Source organism: Equus quagga, chromosome 16 (genome assembly GCF_021613505.1).
Source record: "Equus quagga isolate Etosha38 chromosome 16, UCLA_HA_Equagga_1.0, whole genome shotgun sequence".
Taxonomy (NCBI): Eukaryota; Metazoa; Chordata; class Mammalia; order Perissodactyla; family Equidae; genus Equus; species Equus quagga.
In genome coordinates, this window is record NC_060282.1 from 80064469 (window position 1) to 80086300 (window position 21832).

The 21832-nt window shown below is 40.3% G+C and overlaps 1 protein-coding gene across 4 annotated transcripts in view; it reads left to right on the forward strand.

Annotated features, from left to right (window-relative positions):
• LRRCC1 (leucine rich repeat and coiled-coil centrosomal protein 1) overlaps positions 1-21832 on the forward strand; it is a 31459-nt gene that overhangs the window by 449 nt on the left and 9178 nt on the right. For 2 of the 4 annotated variants that reach the window (XM_046642340.1, XM_046642344.1), the window contains exons 2-14: positions 2237-2442; positions 2751-2816; positions 6834-7001; positions 8640-8815; positions 8914-9123; positions 10523-10719; positions 10998-11145; positions 12072-12220; positions 17377-17581; positions 18103-18242; positions 19774-19975; positions 20521-20706; positions 21486-21660. In XM_046642340.1, the coding sequence (XP_046498296.1) occupies positions 2237-2442; positions 2751-2816; positions 6834-7001; positions 8640-8815; positions 8914-9123; positions 10523-10719; positions 10998-11145; positions 12072-12220; positions 17377-17581; positions 18103-18242; positions 19774-19975; positions 20521-20706; positions 21486-21660 (2228 nt within the window). The remainder of the gene's footprint in view (positions 1-2236; positions 2443-2750; positions 2817-6833; positions 7002-8639; positions 8816-8913; positions 9124-10522; positions 10720-10997; positions 11146-12071; positions 12221-17376; positions 17582-18102; positions 18243-19773; positions 19976-20520; positions 20707-21485; positions 21661-21832) is intronic. The other 2 variants (XM_046642343.1, XM_046642342.1) reach the window with 2 other exon arrangements.

Genomic DNA, 21832 nt, shown 5'->3' on the forward strand with positions numbered 1-21832 from the left:
GCGGACTCGGTGGGCAGCTGCCCGTGCATCCCCGAGCGGGGCGGCGGGCTCAGCGGGCAGCGCCCCGAGCATCCCCGGGCGGCTCAGCTGAGTGCAGGACCGGACAGTCCCCGTTCCCCTCCTCCCGGGCCTGCGGAGCAGCCTGGAACTCCCCCACGCCTGGTTCTGCACCAGCCTCTGAGCGCCCCCCTGCCTCGCGGTTTCTCCTTCGTTTACTGGTTGTCATCGTGCCCTTGCTTGCCCCGGATCGCTTGGTCTTCTGGGATCTGTCTTGTCTCCTCTGCTCCTCCTCGCCGGGAGAAGAGGGGCAGCCGCGGAGCGAGGGTTTAGTGCCCTTCATGGGCTGTGCCTCGCTTCTCCGTACCCCCATGCTGATCTCTCGTTTGCAGAGCGCTGTGATGTTCACATGCTTTTTCAAAGTAGTAAACATCCCATATTTACTTCGCCGTTTCCCTCTTTCATGCAGCCGGGATTTATGCGGGGCTACGGGGCGCTTGGTTCTGCGTTACTGTTTGGTCCCCGCCAATCTTTTCAGTCTTCCCTCCTCTTTGGTTACGCTCTGTGATTAGCCACGCCGAGCTACAGGTAGTTCCATAGTGGGCTTCTCTGTGCCTTTGCACGTGCTGTTCCTTTGTGGTGTGCTCCTTGCTCCTGTAATTAAAGCATCCTGTTCTGATCCTGATCTAAAATTTGCCGGAAACCCCGGGAAGATGTTTTTCAAGGGAATATTTACATTTATATTTAGCAGTTGCCATATGCTGAATGTCACCCAGGTGTGCTTGCTGTATATATCATGACTCATTCTCACACCAGTTGTGCAGGGTAGTAATTTTACCAGCGGCAAACCTGAGACCCAGAGGATCTAGGTAACTTTCCCCACTTCATGCAGCTGGTGAGGGATTAAGTTTGAATTCAAGCCCGTTTCTGTCTAATTTCCCTGTCTGCTTTTTCTACGATACCACATTACCTGCACAGTATTAATTTCCAGAAACTGAAATGTTTTGGAAGGTAAATGGCTGTCATTAAGAGCATGAGTTAATAGTACATAAGCTCTGGCACTAAATAATAGTTCAGTGAATGACAGAGGCTAGATAGTTGGAAAATATTTCAAACAGTTACATTTAGAGATTGCTGGTTTGAAATTTAGAAATGGTGATCTTTTTCTCCCAGGGGTTATTATGCTTCATTCTGAAGACTAAGAGATGGGCTAAATGACCTTATGGCATATTCAAAGTGTTTTTTTGTTTTAATTTTGAATTTGGGATTCTTAATGCTAATTTGGAAGCAAACCGGAATTCCTTGTTTTCCCTTTACCCCCTGACTGCTAAACTTCTCATTTCCCTGCTTTTAGGATTAAGTTTCCTGCAGTTTTACCATAGCTGTTCCAGAACATAGAACGGATATCTGTGACATTGTGTCATGGCTCCTGACGGTGCCTCCATCCAGGGCCTCTGAACCCCGTGCACTATAGTTTGTATTCCTGGGACTATCTTCAGGAGAGATTCCAGTGATAAATAGCAGTAACTGAGACAATGAAGAGATGAGGGGAGGTGCATTCCGGATTTCAACAAGGGAGGGTGGAGTTTTTCACTAGAAATAGCAATAACTAGTGGTTTCTTTTGAAATGAACTGCATTCTGGCTTAAACAGTCATTGAAGACAGTGAAGAAAGTAAGGTTACAAACTACAGTGCCACATCTGGCTTTATACCAGCTCAATTAGGGAATAACTACAAGAACTGGGACAAGTTATGTAATTTCTGTAAACTTGAGTATCTTTATGATGCCTTCTGCTTAGAGTTGTGGTGAGGATTAAATGAGATGAGGAAACTGAGGCTTAGAGAGGTTGACTCATCTACTCCAGTGATAGAACAAAAACAGTGGTAGAGTGCAGATTTGCAGTGAGGCGATATGCGTCCAGGGCCTCTCCCGTTCCTGCCTGTGCTGTATGCTGATGACTCTGATTGCACATGGAAGCTAGAAATGCCCAGGGTCACTTGCCGCACCTGAGTGGGTTTATTGTTTACATAAATGGTCCAAAACACCCTTTAGTGGTGTCAAGACCACTGTGCTTTATGAGACAGTTGGTCAAGGCCTCCGTGCGAAGGAAGGTTTCATTACAGAAAGAGTAGAGCATACACTTACTGTCTGCGTGCTGTTTGGTTAATTTTAATTATTTGGGCATGATTTTAAAATCCATATTTACTTGTTTTTGATAATATATATTTTCTTTTTCAGCATATCAGAATTATCCTTAGATTCAACTCTTCATGCTATCAATCTTCATTGCAATAACATCTCAAAGATCGAAGCCATTGATCATATTTGGAATTTACGACATTTAGATCTGTCATCTAATCAAATAACTCAAATCGAAGGGCTCGACACACTGACAAAACTATGCACTTTAAATTTGTCCTGCAATTTGATCACAAAAATAGAAGGTTTGTAAGTGATTTTCTTGTAATACTTTGCATAAGGCAGATGGTTTTAAGTACATTTTTCTTATTCTTTCCAAAAGAATGGAATAAATTTCCAACTTTTGAAAACTGACCCTAAAATTCATTATATAAAAAGTTTTCTTCCAGAAAAGTTATCAGGTTTTTTTTGTGTTTCTCAAAATACCAATAAAATTGATTTCACTGTTACCAGTCTGTAGATTTACTTCGAAACAGTCTGAAATAGCATTCTAACTATATAGCTCTAATTAATTGATTATTTGAATCCTATAAAGGCTTTTATTTTATTTTAGGACTTGAAGCACTAATTAATCTGACTAGACTGAATTTATCCTATAACCACATAAATGATCTTAGTGGTAAGTAGCTATGCTTATGTTTTCTGTAATGCTCAATGTTTGCCACATGTGATGAGTTAGACTGAGCTCAGCATGTTGAAAAACTGAATAATCCAACTTTTGACCAAAAATCTTACCTAGAGAATGTGCTTCAGTCATAATTCTTTTTCATTGGTGCCAAAGCTACAGCTGAATAAAAAATAGGAATTAAAAACTAGGATGATCAGTAACAGGAAAAACTTGGATGGGAAAGACCTACTTTGGGAGAAAAATGTTTTAATCTTAGATAATTATCCAATATACCATTATATGAAGAGGCGTAGTTCCACTAGCCCTTTTCTGATGATGAAAACATTCTGCATCTCCTGTCTGGCATGGCAGCCAATAGCCAAGTGTGGCCTTTGAGCACTTGAAATATGACTAGTGCACTGAAGAACTGATTTATGATTTTAACTAAGTTTTAGTTTAAATTTAAAAAGCCACATGTGGCTAGTGCTACCATCATTGGACAGTGTAGGTATATGCCATTCCAAATGCTATTGCAAATTGAGGATCAAATAAGTTTTTTTTTTCTTTTTGGCTTTAGCATATGTAAGAAAGTTAAAAATTGCAACCCATTTTTTAACAGGTTAAAGTGATACAACTGATAAAATGAACAGTGTCATAATTATTCTTAGAGTAATCTGTTAGAACTAGCAGAATTCCTCTATCTTCATAATCCTTAACAATATTTGGAAGAACCTTATTCATTTGTTTGTTTTTCTCCCCTGCTAGAAAAATATTACCTTCTGCTAGGTGTTTAGTGTACAAAAATAGTTAATTAATTAAAATCCAGTCCTTACCCTTAAGCTGAAGTAGCAGCAATTTTTTAATTTTTTGAAACTGTTTTCCCTGAAGACATGAAAGTATTATAATTGAGTATGAACTCTAGTTCTCTCTCTGCTGTGTGATGTTGAGCATTGTATATTACTTTCGGATGTAGTTTACTTGTCTGAAAACTGTGAATCTTGGATAACACAGTTCATTTATTTACTCAAGTATTTATTGAGGATCACTGTATCAAACGGTTCTCTAGTAATGAAACAGCAACAGCAGATAGGCAAGGTTCTGTCACAGGGCTTTCATTGTAGTGAGGAAGAAAAACAAATAGGTAAGATCATGTCCACCCTCCCAAAATAAGCAAAAGCTTTGAGCAGACGTTTCCTCAAGAGGATATCCAAATGACAAGTAGGCACATGAAAAAAAAAAGTTTAGCATCCTTAGTAGTTGAGTAAATGCAAATTAAAACCATAATGAGATCCACTTCACACCCACTAGAAGAGATGCAGTTTTAAAAGCTTACAACACAAAATGCTGGTGAAATTGTGGAGCAGCTAGAGCTTGCATACGTTGCTAGTAGAATTCAAAATGGTGCGACTACTTTGGAAAACTGTTTGAAGGTTTCGTAGAATGTTAAACATACACGTACCAAATAATCATGCAATCTTGCTCCTAGGTATTTATCTGAGAGAAATGAAAGCATGTCTAATGAAGGTTCTGCATGTGAATGTTTATATGATTATACAGCTTTTTATAGAATCATGTTTATATGATTGTTCATGGTCTCCAAAAACTGGAAACCACTTGTATGTCTATCACATGGTAAATGGATAGACAAATGGTGATACATCCACATGGTAGAATACTGCTTGGCAGTAAAAAGGAACGAACTATTGATTCCTCCATTGTTCCTTTCCCTTGTATTTAGCAACATGGATAAATCTGAAAAGAATTTGCTAAGTGAAAGGAGACAGACACAAAAGACTATACTGTATGACTGCATTTATGTGACATTCTGACAAAGGCAAAGTTATAGGGGCAGAAATCAGATCATTAGTTGCCAGAGGTTGAAGATGGGAGAGAAAATTGATTACATAGGAACGCATTGATTGGAGTGATGGAAATGGTCTATACCTCAGGTGTAGTAGTGGTTACACAACTCTGTATGTTTGTTAAAGTGCATTAATCTTGACAGCTAAAAAAGGTGAATTTTAGTGACAATATCAGATAGTATAAAGAATATGAAGGGAATATAATAGAAAACCCTGTAAGTTATAATAGATAATTCTTAGAATGATAATATTTTGTATGTTCAGAAACCCTTCAATAGATAACAGCAGTGTATGTGATAAGAACATACAAAGACACTAAGGCATGATCAAGTTTGCTGTGATAAAGGAACAGAAAGAAGGCTAGAGTGGCTGGAGCGTAGCGGACGAGAGGTTAATGTGCTGAGAAAAGAAGTGAGAAAGTGGGCAAAGGCCAGACCACACACAGCTTCACGAGCAGGTGAAAAGTTTCCTATTCTGGGTGCCATAGGAAGCCACGGGAGGGCTTTAAACAAGTCAGGGACATAAGATGTGTTTTTGAAGGATCGCTCTGGCTGCTGAGCGAGTGAAGAACGGCTTTTAGGAGGACAATAGTGGAAGTCAGGTGACCAGTGAGGAAGCTGTTCCAGTGGTCTAGATGAGAGATGATGGAGACTTGGTGGACGGTGGAATTAGTGTGGAGGAGTAAGCAGAGGTGTTTGCAGATAGAGTTCATAGAACTTGCTGACGGACTGGGATGAGGAAATGAAGGAGAAAAGGAAGATAACTACTAGTGTTCTCAGTGGTAACAGGTGGATGATGGGACTGTTTCCTGACGTGGGAAGGATTGGGGGAGGAACAGGTTTAGAGATCAGGGGATGAGAATTAAGGTTTCTGTCTTAAATTTGAGAACCCTATTAGACATGTGTGTGTATGTCTGTGTATAACCTGCAGTTTTGTGGTGGGGCACCACGGTTGGACACGTAGATTTGCACATCAATGGTATTTGTAGCCATGAAACTACAGGAGATTCTGGAGAGCACGTGGATGCAGGAGGAGGAGCAGGAGCGAGCCCTGGGGCACTCTAAAATTGAAACATAAGAGGAAGAACCAGTAACATGGAGGCAGGACATAGAAATGTGATGGTCAGTCAAGAAGGAGTGCAGAGGACTTGCACGCATGCACCACAGGAAATCTAATCTTGTGGGGGGTGGTCAGAGGGCTTCTCTGAGGATGTGACAGATGAGTGGAAGTTAGTGATAAGGACTATGAAGAAAATAAAGGCAACCCTGTAAGAAAGATGAGTGGGAGTTAGCCAGATAAAAATAGTTGAGGAGAGAAGAGCATTCCAGTCAGGTTGAAGAAAGTGAAAAAAGGTGAGTAAGGTCAGCTTTTTATATGGAGAGCACTAAACTAAGCAAATTGTAAAATAAGACGTGAGGAGCTGTGTAGAGTGCATCTCAGGATGGTCCTTCCAGAAGAAGGGAGGTGGGGCGTGCGTCCACTGACAGCTCCCCTTTTGTGGAGGGGAGCCCTCGAGCTGTTAACTCCCTCACCCTTCCAGGGTGCACCTTTGCTCAGCAAGCTCCACTTTGAAGAATGTCCTGAGGCAGGAAAGAAACAGCGAGTGCTCAAGGTGGCACACCTGCCCCTGTCCACCAGAGCTGCAGCTGAAGTCAGGCTAGCAAAGGAGATGTGCCACATACCGGTACCTCTGCTGCAAACGTAATTCCTGACAGTACCATGCTCTACATAAGCGCGTGTGGGAAATATCACCAGGAAACTAAATCACGTGTTCAAACCAAATTCAAGCAAAATTGAAGTAAATTCCAGTGTTTGCTTGTGTCTGCTAATCAAAAATATGTGTTGATAGAGAGCCTACAGCCATTGCTTTTTGCTTGTTCTCATGTAAGTACATGCATTGGTTTGGGGACGGCCGTTTGTTTTGTTTTAAGAAAACTGGAGTCCGGGAAGCTCTGGTCTGAGGCCTCAAAAAGATGCCAAACCTGTGTTTCTTCAAAACAGCAGTTGACCTTACTGATGCCCTGTTCCTTAGATGTAGCTGTTCGCACTGAGTTCTTATTAATGCTGCCCCTTTGCCTCTCGAAATATAACCTATATAAAATTAATTTTATTTCGCTGTTGGAAAAATTACTGCTGTGACATCAAAAGAGTGTTTTTCCTATTGCAGGTTTGATGCCCCTTCATGGAATTAAACATAAACTTAGATACCTTGACCTGCACAGTAATTGTATAGATAGTATCCATCACTTACTTCAGTGTTTGGTAGGACTGCACTTCTTGACTAATCTTATTTTGGAGAAGAATGGCGAGGACAATCCTGTGTGTCGCATACCAGGTACGAGCGGTCAGTCCTTTCTGTGAGAGCCGGTGCTCAAAGCTCCTGTGCTGCTGGCAGCTGTGTTTGTGACCTCCTTGTCTTTGTCTTAAGCTTTGCACCTTTTTACTATGTATTTGGAAAAACATAATTACAGATAAATTATTTTATAAAGCAAAGTAAATTGCTGTTAAAAGAAGAACGTGGGGTGAACAGATAAGTAATTCTATTTAGACAGTTTTATATTTGATAAGTGAATGCCTCAAAATTAAATTGTGTCATTATGATATATTCTTATACTATGCAGCCATAAAAAAGAATATAGAATCTCTTTAGCTACTGATATGCCCTTATCTCCAAGATACACGGTTAAGATACAGGATAGGCTCCAAGATACAGTGTTTTGCAAGTTGCAAAACATTCTGTTCAAAGGGTAAGGTGTGTATATTTTCTGAGTGTATGTAAAAGATATCTAGAAGGAGACACAAAAAACTGATATTAGTGGCTAATTCCAGTGTTAAGTAGCTAGGGATCAGGAAATGGAGAAAGGGTGGAAAGAGTTGCTGGGAATCAGGAAATATTAGGAAAACTTTACTGTGTACCTTTTGAATTTTATACCCTGTCCCTGTGTTAAATTACTACTTGATAAATGATTTTTTAAAGAAGAAAATGTAATAAGGTATATAGAAGATGCTACTGAAATGCCAGTTGATCTAATTCAGAATCATTGAAATTGGCAAGATAAAGCAGACCAGACTGCCATTTCTAGAACTCATTTATCTCAAATTGCTGAACCTAATAATAGGAGGCAAATGTGGATTCTGAGTGCACATTGTAGACATCTGCTTGGCTAGAAGTTGGCTGCAGGGGCTCCATTCTGTCATTAATGTGCAGCCATGCGAAGCTTTTCCCAGGATGAGACCTGTTGTGATAACTGTGTTTCACGGAAGAATGTAGTAGATTTGAGATGAGCTGTTTCCCTAAGACCGTGCAACGAGAGTCGTCCTGAAAATCAGCCAGATTTCACTTTTCTGGGGAAATGCTCTTCTTGGAAGAAAACCTTACTTTTAAACTTTATTTTCTCTACTAACCCACAAGTTGGATTTTTTCCTAATAGTCTCTTCTCAAGAACCACTAGTTCCTACAGTTTGAACCCTTTTTTTGTAATTTAAGCGAGGGAAGTGGGGATGTTTAATCTTACTAATGCTTGAGGCCTCACTAGCAAAATTCTGGCTCTGGTGGTTATCCGCATCATCCTGACTTGTATTTATACTTACCATATTACAAATAAACCAGACTTCTTTGGCTTCCTGTCCAGAATAGATCGCTGCTGGTTTCATGCATTTATACATCCAGCAGTGATGATTTTAACTTTCTGACCTTCATCAGGAGAGGTTTTGCAGAGGGGTGTGGAGGAGTGTTTTGTTTGTTTTGTATTCAATGATTACTTAGTGGAGAAGGACTAAATAGCTTTTTATTTTAATATTATTATTTTTATTTTTGAAAAAGCAACTTTTATTTACTATTTGCATTCTAGGACTAATTTTATCATTCAGGTGATATATCTGATAGCTGATAAATTCAGTTTATTCTAAAAATATTTCACCTTTTTTTCTTTGTAATGCTTGAGTTTTCATTTTGAATGCTTTGTTTCCCCAGGGTACAGAGCAGTCATGCTGCAGACTTTGCCGCAGCTTAGAATCCTTGATTGCAAGAACATCTTTGGTGAGCCAGTAGGTGTGTCAGAAATGGATTCATCACAGCTGCAGTGCTTTGAAAGTCTTCTGGATAATTTAGTTTCTTCTGATTCTCCCCTAAATATAAGTGAAGATGAGGTATAGTATTATTTTTCTCTAATATAAAAGATACCTTCAAATTTTGATTAATAAATAAATGTAAACTTCAAGGGTTCTGGTTTGTTTCTGTGTCGTAGATCACTGATGGTGTGCCAGTGGTGACGCCACCCATCACCGAGATCACCGCCTTGGACCAGTGTGCGAGTGCACCAGCAGATGCCGGTTTGACGTCCTTTATATCTGCGTGTCCGTCTTCTGAACCAGAGAAAGTTAGTCCTGAGAACGATTTTCAGAATGAGATGAAACTTCAGAAATTAGATGATCAGATTTTACAGCTTCTCAATGAAGTAAACTATTTTTCCTATTCTTCTAAGCAATGTGTTTGTTGAAGAAAAAGTAGTTAAGAAAATGTAAAATAAAAATGGGGTACCAGCTGACCAACCAGAAACAATGTATATTTAGTGCATTGGTGTGAGTGTGTCTATTTTTTACTTACGGAAATAGGATTGTGTTATAGTAGTAGTGTGGAGGAAGGTGGCATACTCTTCTTTGTTGTTCCCCTTCATATCTTCACTGTGTAATTCTTTTGTTGTTCTGCCGTACTGCATGATGTTTCTACCCACCCACCTTTTATTTCAACCTTAAGTAAATGGAGAACTCTTTGGACTCAGTGTTTATCTTCAAATTCACTTGGTCTTTCTTTTATCACGTCATTCTGCTGCTAAGCCCAGCCAGTCAATTTTTACTTCACGCTTTGTGTTTTTCAGCTGTAAAATTTCCATTCTTTATGATGTCTGTTTCTCTGCTGAATTTTTGTATCCTTTCATTCATGACAAGCATATTTTCTTTTCTATCATTGAGGATAGTTAATGCTCACTTTTTTTTTAACTTTTTATTAAGATTATGATAGTTTGCAACCCTGTGAAATTTCAGTTGTATGTTATTGTTAGTCATGTTGTAGGTGCACCACTTCACCCTTTGTGCCCTCCCCCACCCCCTTTCAATGCTCACTATTTTAAAGCTCTTATCTACTGACTTGAAAGAGCGGATCCTCTCAGGTTAGGTCTCCCTTGATTGCCTTTTCTCTTGAGAATAGGTTGTGTTTGTCTGGGTCTTCCTCTGGTGAGTAATTGTGGATTTTATCCTGGACATTGGGGCTGTGCCGTTATAGGCCTCAGGGCATTGATGCTTTTGTTGTAGCAGGCATTTAACTTGCTTTTTGACTTAAACTGTGAATTTGTTTCTTAGGCAGCAGCTCATTCCTTTCCTCCTTTGTTATTAGGCTTCTTGCAGGCTGCTCCATACTGTCCTCTGATCCTTTAGGCCCAAAGGTCTGGAGTTTTTCCACCTGCGATTTAAGACTCCTTATGTAGTGCTGATTCTGATATGCTCTCAGGCTAAAACCCATGAAAACAGAAACACTCCATTCTGGTCACTTGTCCAAGTGTCAGCTCCCCACTAGAATAAGCCTGCTTTTGTTCACTTTTCAGGGCCTCCAAATAGTGTTTGCTTGTTGTTGTTTTGTTTGTGTTTTTCCCAGAGTTTATCCTTGTTATCTTGAGAGAGTCAGCGTCATAGGAGCTTACTTGTGCCTACCAGAAACTGAACCTCCTGTCTTTAATCCCAATCATAGCCTAGTTTATAACCACTGAATCTTGTAAAGTCATAATATTTTAGGAAATTTCAAATTTTAATCTTTTTACTGACTTGAACTTTTGTTAACAAACTTTGGCTTTTTTATTCTAGACTTCTAATTCTTTAATAGATAATGTTCCTGAGAAAGATCTCAGACCAAAAAGAGACACAGATGTAACTTCTGAAAGTGACTTTGGAAACAGGAAAGAATGTAATAAAAAAATTCCTCGAAGATCAAAAATCCCGTGTTATTCCAGAACTATTCAGACTATTAAGCACCACAGTAAAAACAACAGCCCTTTGACCAGGTACTTGTTTTAGTTACAGAAATTCAAGTAAAGCACACAGACAGAAGGTAATCCTGCTGGCCTCTTCCTTAAAGCTATTTCATGGTGATATCTTTTACTTTTCTAATGTCAAACACTTGACTTTTCAGCCCTACTGGCTCAGGTTTGGTCAATACATTCATCTAAATTTATGTAAAAGGATCCATTTCTCTGTGATAGATTGTCATTTCTTAAGTTGTGAAAAGTAGTATAAATACTGTACATTTCTTTAGGTTATTTCCTATGTTTATTCTTTGCAGTTGTAATCGTAAAATGAAACAACCTTTTTTTAAAGAATTGTATATAAGATCATCTATAGTGAACTCTAACATATTAGAAGAATCAGAAGAGCAGAAGACTGAGCTGGTTAAAGTGGACAACGGCAGCTCCGAAGACACCACTTACCGGGTATGGTTTAAGAGATTAAGAAAAAGACGAATGTGAGTAATCTGTTTTAAAAGCAAAGTTAGTCCCAGAGAAATAATGCAGGTTTTTATGAGCAAAAAATATTAGATGTAATTTTAGTTGACGTGATTTCCAGATTTGTGTAATGTTATTATTTTTGTAATTTTTGAAAGAATGGAAATTATACATTTCTTGAAGATCAGATTTCGGTAAAATCATTTGTTAACATTCTCATGAAGGAGAAAAGAGGTCTAAGTTTTCAAATTCTTCTGTCTTCATGTGGTAGTTCCTCACTTTTGGGTCTCAGACCCTTTTCAATTTCTGAGGAGGTCCATGGGCCATCTCAGAGAAGTCTGCTTTTATATGTGCTCACAAAGTGTGTGGAATCTCAGGGTTTTCACGGACTCCCCTGAAACCCAATTCTGGACCCATGGATCCCAGATTAGGAGGTTTTCAAGAATTTCACAATTCTTCAGTTTGCTTTAAGCATTCTCATGTTTTTAAGAATTTTTAGTACCCATTGATTTATATTTTTCATTACCTTGCCCTTATTTTACTTGTGAACTACTGGTTATACTTTTGATTGTAATGTGCACTCTTTCCAATAATATAATTGCTTTTTAAAATATCTCACACCTTTCATGCTATTGGTTTTCTCCACTTATCCTCCAATGTTAGAGGCCTTCATACTGAGAATAGCAGTGCCGGCGATGACGACAACAACAGCAGCGCTCGCCTTTCCTGAGCGGCTGCTCTGTGCTGGGCGTGCTCTGCCTGCTCTGGATGCTTTGCTTCCACTCGTTGGTTTAGTTCTCACTACAGCCCTTGGCATTAGAGACTGGTATTCCTTTATCACAAGGGAGAAAATTGAGGCAGTGAGAAGTTAGGGAACTTTTCCAAGTTCACATGACACTGTTGTTTTCTTTTAGGCACTCATTGAACAGCTGGACCAAGAGAGAGAGAAGAGATGGAAAGCTGAACAAGCTGAAAAGAAGCTTATGGATTATATTGATGAACTGCATAAGCATGCCAGTGAAAAAGAGGATATTCACAGCCTGGCTCTGCTCACCACGGATAGGTGAGGGGAGCCCGTAACCCAAAGTTCCTCGCAGCACACAGACCTGCACGTGGCACTGAAGCATTTGAACTGGCCGTCACAGGATCAGATGTGTGTGGTTCTATTGAAAGATTTGGTGCTTTGTTAGCTTGTCACGTAAACGGAGGATTCAGGGTACGTTTATTTGCGCCCTCCAGGGAGGTGTCAGACAAATGCTATTACAATGAAGGACAGCAGGAGGTGAGAGCAGGATGAGCCCTTTCCCATGAAGAGCCGGTTTCTGTAGAGGACCGAGGCTGCATGCCTTTCCCTTGGGCTCTGCGGGTCGTATTCGGTCTCCGTCACCTGTTCTTTGCGATGGGCTTTGTACCAGATAGCCCGTTTCTGAATTCTTATGCTTCTGTTTTTCTGTTTTTCCATCTTATCCACTCCATTTCCCATTTCCCATCTGTTTTTTCTGTATCATATTCTTTCACACAGGTCTGTCTTATTCCATTCTGTGAGAATACCAGTTTTCTGAAATTACATTAACTTTTTTCTTCTGGTTTCTGTAGGTAATTCTTTGTGAAGTTACGCTGTTCCTCAAAGGTTGTAAGATTTCTTTTCCATAGAGTTCTTGTTGATTTTTCTCTCTTCTTATCCTTGAATGAGCACTAGGCTTCTAGACTTGCTATTTGCCAACAAATAGGGTTTTAGAAGTTGCTCTTGGTTCCAAGTCCTGTCTGATGATACAGTGGATAATTCTCCTTCTAGGATCTTAATGGATTAGTAAATTGACGTACGCAGCTTCCAGCCCGGTTCCCAGGCTCTTTCCGCGTTTAAGTAGTCGAGTTCTGTGGTGCTGATGTGATGTTTTCTACCCTCCACAACCTGAGTGTCTCCTGCTCCGTGCCTGGAGCGTGGTGAGAACTGCAGTACCCCGCGTGTTCCATGAGGGTCCTGCGATTGTGCACACTGTGGTGCGCCGTGCTTCTCCAGCTCTTCCACCACCGCTCCCCAACTTCCTGCCTTATTTGTTACGGGAATTGCTGTCTCTGGATTACTGTCTCTGATGCAAGAAGATGCTGGACTGGGTTATTTAACAGTCCTCTGACTACCTCAGAAAAACAGCACTTTTTTTTCTATTTTACCAAGGTATAAGTGATATACATGACTGTAGGTTTAAGGTCTACAGGATAATGGCCTGATGTGGATGTTTTGTGAAGTGATCACTGCATTAAGTTTACTTAGCATCCCTCATCTTACATAGATACACTAAAAAGAGAAAGGCGGTTTTTCCGTGTAATGAGAACTCTTAGGATTTACTCTCAACTTTCATTTGTATCATACATGCATTAGGTACAGTACATCCCCAGTACTTATTTATCTTATAACTGGAAGTTTGTACCTTTTGAACTCATGTCTCCATTTCCCCCTCCTCTGGTAACCACAAATCTGATCCCTTTTTCTATGAGAGTGGTTGTTTTTTTGTTTTTAGATTTCACATATAAGTGAGATTATACAGTATTTGTCTTTCTCTGACTGATTCATTTCATTTAGCATAGTGCCCTCAAGGTCCATCCATGTCACAAATGGCAGGGTTTCCTTGCTTTTTATGGTAGAATGATATTCCATTGTGTATATATATACCGCAACTTCTTTATCTGTTCATCCATCCATGGCACTTAGGTTGTCCCCATGTCTTGACTGTTGTAGATAATGCTGCTGTGAACGTGGGGTGCACATAGCCTTCTGAGTTAGTGTTTTTGTTTCCTGTGGATATATTCCAGAAGTGGAATTGCAGGATCATAGGGTGTTTTTAAGTTTGGGGGTACTTCCATATCATTTTCCACAGTGGCTGCACCAGTTTACCTTCCCACCACGGTGCACAAGGGCTCCCTTTCCTCCACATCCTCACCCACATTTGTTGTTTCTTGTTGTTTTAATGATAGCCATCCTAACAGGTGTGAGGTGGTGTCTCATTGTGGTTTTGATTTGTATTTCCCTGATGACTAGTGATGTTGAGCACCTTTTCATGTACCTGTTTGCCCTTCGTATATCTTCTTTTGAAAAATGTTCAAGTCTTTTGCCCATTTTTTAAGTGGATTATTTGGGTTTTTGCTATTGAATTGTGTGAGTTCTTTACATATTTTGAATATTAACCCCTTATCAGATACCTGGTTTGCAAATAATTTTTTCCATGCCATAGCTTGTCTTTTCACTTCATTGTTCAGAAGCTTTTCAGTGTGATGTAGTCCTACTTGTTTTTTTTTTATTTTGTTTGTTGTGCTTTAGGTTTCATACCAAAAAATCATTACCAAGACCCATGTCAAGGAGCTTATTTTCCTGTTTTCTTCTAGGAGTTTCGTGGCTTCAGGTCTTACGCTGAAGTCTGTAATCCATTTCTAGTTAATTTTTCTGAGTGGTTTAAGATAGGGGTCTAGTTTCATTCTTTCCAGGTGAATATCCAGCTATCCCAGCAGCATTCATTGGAGAGACTTTTTTCTCTATAGAATATCTTTGGCTCCTTTATCAAATGTTAGTTGGCTGCATACGCATGGGTTTATTTCTGGGCTCCAGAGTCTGTTTCCTGGATCTCTGCGTCTGTTTTTAAGCCAGTACCACACTAAGGCAGCACTCTTGCTTGCAGTGGGTGCCTCAGAAGCCAACACAGTGTAATGATGGATTACACGGAGCCTGTGGCCCTGAGTCGTGGATAGACAGTGGAAGAGAGAGGCTATGCGGAGTCCCCTCTGATCCGCGGTTTCAGTTACCCAGGGTCCACCATGGTCCCAAATATTGAGTGGAAAACTCCAGAAATAAACTACTCACAAGTTAAATTGCATGCCACTCTGAGTAGCGTGAAATTTTGCTCTGTCTTGCGCTGTCCTGCCCAGGACGTGAATCATCCCTTTGTCTGGCGTGTCCATATTGCGTATGCTGCCTACCCATTAGCTAGGAAAAAACGTAGTGTCTACGGGGTTCCGTACTATTCGAGGTTTCAGGCACTCACTGGGATAAAGAGGGACTACCGTATCCTCCCTTTTTTCAGAAATGTGCAGTTTTATGAGGCAAAGCCTGAGTGTTCTAGGAGTTGTTTGTATTTTACTTTAGTTTCGTTTGCCTTATGATTGAAATTCCTCCCACAGTTTGGCATTCTGTTTTCTCTTCTTTTTACTGATATGTGTATGAATTTTTGCTTTGCTCTGTGTTGTGGGTATGACTTAGTGGGGTATTAGAGCTGTGTCTGGCTGCTAGCCTCGCTCCATTCCCATTGGGGAGCCTCGGGCGCACTTCGTCTTTCCTTCCTTAGCCTCTGTGCTCTTGTGCCGCGTTTGCCATGTTACATACGCGTTGTTGTCTTGAAATCCAGCCTCAGTCTTTTCTGATTCTCTGGAATTAGATGCTCACCAATCCTCGTATCCCTGAGGTGACTTGTTAGGATCTCTGTATTCCTCAGTTCTGAGACAGGGTCTGGCATCTGGGTACCGTGCTGTGGGTATATATTATCTGAAAAATCATGTTTTCTACTGTGCTTTTAATACCTAACCGATAAGCTCCCAAATCTTATTACCCAGACCTCCTTGATAAACTCATCTGTTCATCTGATTATCTGCTAACAGTGCCTTGCCTGTGTGGCTCATAAGTGTCTTAAGATCAGCATGGCCTTAGGTAGACTTACCCTGCTTCCTTAGTCTGTATTCCTTGTTCTAATAAATGGTCTCCCATCCAGTTAGCCACCAAAGCTAGAAATTTGGGAATCATTTTTTTGCTTCCTTTTTCTTTCTTATATCCCACAGCCAGTTGGTATTGATATCTTCTTCATTCTACTTCTTAAAAGATGTTGCACTATCTCGTCTGCATCCCCAAACTGGTGGGTTGGGTTAGACCCTTGTCTGCTGCTCAGGTGATTGCTCTAAGTCTACTGATCGGTAGCTCCTCTGCCCACACCCATCACACAGTCCACAGAATAACGTCCAGTTCTCTCTCATGTAATGTACCAAAGTAGTCAGGGTGGAAGGCAAGACCGAAGGAAGACCGGTTTGGAGGCTGCTCTCAAAGGCGAGAGGAGAGATGGAAATAACAAGGATTGGTGGAATGACTAGTGTAGAAGTTGATGGGTATGTGGATTTTTTTTCAGTTGTGGCTTGGAAATTATAGTAGATGCATATAGGAGTGGCTGCCTAGCTCAGCAGTTCCTTCATGAGGCCATGTCTTTGCTATTCGTTGTCCCCTTTCCAAACACTAGACTTATATTCTATCTGTCAGCAACTGCCTCTCTGCCTGTAACATTGGTAGAGAGGTGAGCATCTGACCCAGCTGGGTAAACATAATGCCTTAGGCGTATGGCCACAGTCATTGGTGCATGGAGGGGGCATGAGAACCAAACTGGACTAATCAGAGCCTTGCCTAGAACTCTTCCAAGTTGAGGTACAGAAAGGTAATCTTTTCTCTTTGGTCCTCAGAGCTCTTAGAAGGTGAGCCAGATGTGTTTGCAGCCTTCCCGCTGCCCCCTCTGTGTGTGTTAGAGAAGCCTGCCATAGGAGAAACAGAAACCAGCCTGCCGGCACTCAGAGAGGGAGTCCTGCTGGTGTTCATGTTCTTGGTTTCAGCGGTGCCTCAGAATAGGGCCACCCCATCCTCTGAATTGGTTATGTGGGTCAGTCAATTCTCCCTTTTCCTTACAGTAGTTAAGAGTTGTCGGGCGTAATCCAAGGGCCCTCACTAAGATGAAGCCGGATCAGTGCTTGGTGTCCAGGGAGGATGCAGCAGGTCAGAGGTGTCTGCTCTCGCGTCACTTCTCACTCACACAGCTCTTCACACGTGTCCACGTCTGTTCCCTCTACTAGATACTGAGCTCCTCGCAGGACAGGCTGGGTCTTATTCGTCTTGCTTGCTTCAAGCCCACACCTAGCACAGTGCCTGAAACAAGTTGTTTATGCAGTTTTCTGTTGAATAGTGAAGTTCACATAAGATGAAGCTTCACTAATTTGTGTAGAGTGCTTTCCCTCCTGGCACAATGCTCGTTTCAGGGATGCGAGAGAGGCATATTGTACTGTTTTTAGCCATGTTTTATCTAATGAGAGTTTGAAACACACTTCAAATCTTCCCTTCTACTGTAACTTTTAAGTCAACTACAATTTTTATCCTGTTTATGTGCATGATATACTTAAAGCAATGTTTGATTTCTGCTTTAGGCTAAAGGAAATTATTTTTAAAGAGAGAAATTCCAAAGTACAACTCGAAGTTATGGTTCACAGACTTCAAAGTGAAGTAAAAAAACTAACTATTGAATTAATTAAAGCAAGAGATCAGCAAGAGGATCACATTAGACACTTGAGAATCCTGGAGAAAGCGTTAGAAAAAATGGAGAGGCAGAAAAGGCAGCAGCAGGCAGCACAGGTATGTCTGAATCTGTCAGTCACGCAAAGTGGCACAGACTCGTGCTTCTGTCCTGAGACAAGGCATTGTGTTAATGTAGTAAATGGGAAGGACGTTAGGCCATGTGCAAAACTCAGTTAAATGCAGCGGTTTAGCTTGTGGGACCGTTTCTGAGTTAAGACTCCTGGCACTCAGGAAGCAGTCATGAGAAGAGTGGGTGGAAATGCTGCAGGGCGTCAGGCTGGTGCTCTGAGCGCGCCAGTCTTAACGTCTCTGGAGGGCTGGAAAGCTTTCGTTTTCATGCTTGCTGAGTGGACGCCCTCGTTAGCATCTGTGATGCGAGTGAGCGGCAGCTGTGCCAGTGGGTTTGATGCTTCCGAGGCTAGGCTTCATGTGACCATAGCGTCGTTAATTTAATAAGTTTTCAAAATCAGTTTAGTCACCCAGGTCCTGTTATTTAGAAGGCACTTTGGGAAACTACATCAAAATATAAGCAGGGGAGATTATTATCTAAATACTGTAAGTGTGTGTATTTTACTCAGATGCGACTGATCCAAGAGGTGGAGCTCAAAGCTACAGCTGCTGACAGAGAAATAAACTTACTTAGAGCTTCCCTTCATCAAGAAAAGGAGCAAGTGCAACAACTGCATGAACTTCTTGCATTGAAAGAACAAGAACACAGGTAAGTGAAAATTATAGACATTTAAAAATAGGGAGGGAGGGGCTGGCCCAGTAGCGTAGTGGTTAAGTTCATGCCCTCTGCTTCAGCTGCCCGGGTTTGCAAGTTCAGATCCCAGGTGTGGACCTAGCACCACTCGTCAAGCCACCCTGTGGCAGCGTCCCACATAAAATAGAGGAAGACTGGCACACATGTTAGCTCAGTGACAATCTGCATCACCAAAAAAAAGGGGGGGAAAGAAAGCTACTTGGTCCTCTGCTTCCTCCCGCCCCCAAAACTAGACAGTGACAGAGCAGTGTGAAGTCTGACCGAGTTTGTCATGTGTTAGAATCAGTCTTACAGTAAGAACTAGTGGTTTAGAAGCAAACAGGTGACCTGATTGAGGTATGGGCTTGTAACAGTGAAGCTTGATTTACCTTTCCCCAAATCCAACCAAAAGTCGATCATTGTAATATGAGGAAAACTGCTTTAATTGACCTCCAAGCACCTGCTTGTTCAATTAATCAGTATTCCTTATTCCTCTGAAGCAGGGCCAGCAAAGGGCAGGCAGGAAACACTTCAGGCTTTGCAGGCCATGCCTGACTATGCTGTTATGTCTCAGAAGTACATAGACAGTGCACAAAGGAGTGGGCATGACTGTGTTCCAGTAAAAGTTTGTTCCCGACAAAAGGGCAGCAGGCCAGATCTGGCCATGGGCTGTCGTTGTCAGCCCTGCTCTGGAGCCCACGGTGTTTGGAACACTCAGCTGGTAGTTTCCTTACTCAAACCCTGCCACTTGAGTCGTATCATCGCCATGGGTTAATTGTGTTTGTTCCCAAACCTGTTTTGTTTTTGTCCTTAGATAAATTAAATTTTGAATGTGTAAATTGAATGTTGATGCTCTGTGGAGAATTGTCATCATATGTGGGCAGGATAACTATAAAATATTGGGGGAAAATAATCACAAAAATCTAAAATTTTGCACTTTGTTTCCTTTACAAATATATTTTAACTTCTTGTTCTAGTTTAAAGAAACCAAAACTGTAAATAATAGAGTTTGTGTTATGGGTTTGATTTATTCAAGAAAAATTCTGGAGAACTCTAAAGAATGAACTCACATTTAAATAAAAAACTAGGCCTATATCAAAAGATTGGTGAATAATTGCACATTTTAACTGATTCTTTCTATTAACCAACCACCAGTACACGTCAGATTGCCTTTATTGAATGTGAAAGACACAGCCGAAGTAGAAGATACAGTGAGGCAGAACTTGGGTCTCCACGTGCCCCTGGAGCGTTTGAGGCGCCAGAGTGATGCTGAGCCGTCTCCCTGAGCTAGGATTGGGCGCGTCCTCTCATCCCATACACTGATGCAATCAGAGACGACTCGTTCTTTCTCTACCATCCCATGCTCAGTTTCTGGGTTTGAAAGTGAATAACAGATCTTAAATTAACAATGGGAACGATAGCATATCTACTAACTATTTAAAGACCTTGAACATTTTTCTTTACCAGTGGACAGCATCCTGTGACTTTTATTTGTTTTTCATTCCAGGAAGGAACTTGAAACAAATGAGTTCTTTAGTGATGCTGAGTTCCAGGAAGCCTTAGCTAAAGAAATAGCTAAAGAAGAGAGAAAGCACGAGGAAGAAATAAAAGAATACCAAGAAAAAATTAATGTATTAAACCAACAGTATGTTGATTTAGAAAATGAATTCCGTATCGCTTTAACTGTTGAAGCCAAAAGATTTAAAGATGTAAGAATTAGCATCTAGCTTTTTATTGAAAACAGCATCAGCAAGTTAGAATTCTAGTTCTGTTTATAGCTTGTCTATGTGATCTTAAGCAAATTACTTAAATTCTTAGAGCCTTACTTTCTTCACATAAATAATAGCTACTCTTCAGTGTTGTTGCAAAAACTAGAGGCTATCAATGGTCAAGCAGAGAGAGCACTGGAATAGGAGTTGGGAAATCTGATTTCTCTCCTGTTAGCACCGAGCAAAGACTGGCAGACCAACGCGGCCAGGCCATATTGGCCTACTGCCTGTCTGTAAATACAGTTTTATTAAAACTCAGCCATGCTCTTTTGTTTACATATTATCTGTGGCTGCTTTTGTGTTACAACGGCAGTTGAGTACTGCCAACTCAGACCATGTGGCCTTGCCTGTAAAACCAATTATCTGAATTTTATTCTTTTGCTGAAACTGTGATTCTAAAAATGAAAGAAGTAAGCTGTTTCCAGAAACAAATATTTTCTAAATATTTGGAGGACTGCTATTTATAATGCAATTTTGAAATATAGGTTAAAGATGGTTTTGAAAATGTTGCAACTGAGTTAGCAAAGAGCAAGCATGCTCTTGTTTGGGCTCAACGAAAAGAAAATGAGTCTTCCTCTTTAATTAAAGATCTGACTTGTATGGTGAAGGAACAAAAAACAAAACTTGCAGAAGTTTCCAAACTGAAACAGGAAACAGCAGCAAATTTACAGGTAAGATATTCTAACATTATGTTTCCTCTTTAATTTTTTACATCACATTCTCAAGTGTATTGAGATTAGGCAGTACACAATTACAAACTTTTAAATAATACTAATATCAAGTTTGATGTGTATAGGAAAAGTAATACAACTAGGAGATTGAACCACGATCTCACAGATTGTTATTGCTTAAACTAAAATAGTATTTAAGTAAAATAAGTGAATTAATTTTAAGAAATGTACTAAGTAAATAGGTGCCAGTTTTACAGTGATACAGCAAAAATTGTGGCGGTGATATTCAAAAGGTTGAAGTTTGGGAGAAATATCATGTAAATTGCTGATAGTGACTTTTTGGTGGTGGTGGTTTTTATATATACCTAGCTCTGTTAATTTTTAAATTAATCTCTTTATTGCTGTTGTCTCCATTTTAAACGTTATTGGTATTTTGCACAAGAGAACTTACTTCCTGGAAGTGACCTTGAGACTATTGATATAAATGCTTGGTGAAAAATTTCGAGTATTACCTGTGTAGTTGTTCCTTTAAGATATTAGAACAAAATTCAGAGTGTTTAAAGGAGTAGCCTCTTAAAATTTGACTTTTGATTTCATGACCTACATTTATCTTTACTTAATAAAATTAAAACTTTTTCTGATGTAAAATTTAGGAACATTTACTTTGTATTTGTTAAATAATATTTTATCTTGTTATAAAATGTAAAAAGTCTAAAATAAAGAAGTCCTTTTAAATCTAATAATTACTTTGTGTTTTTCAATGTTTTGGCGTTATACAGAATCAAATCAACACCCTTGAAATTTTGATTGAAGATGACAAGCAGAAGAGTATTCAAATAGAACTTCTCAAGCATGAAAAAATCCAGCTTATTTCCGAGCTAGCAGCCAAGGAATCACTCATTTATGGTTTAAGGACAGAAAGAAAAGTATGGGGACGTGAACTGGCACAACAGGGTAAAATTCTCAAATTTTCAAAACGAAAATAGCCCATTCTTCTTAACCAACAAATCTGGGTATTGGAGAGAAAGAGGAAAGGCTTCACTTGCCTAGACACACTAAGAAAGAAGGGGGCACTTTATATGGAAAGATAAATAGGCGTTTGCCAGCCAGACAGGAAGGAAATGCC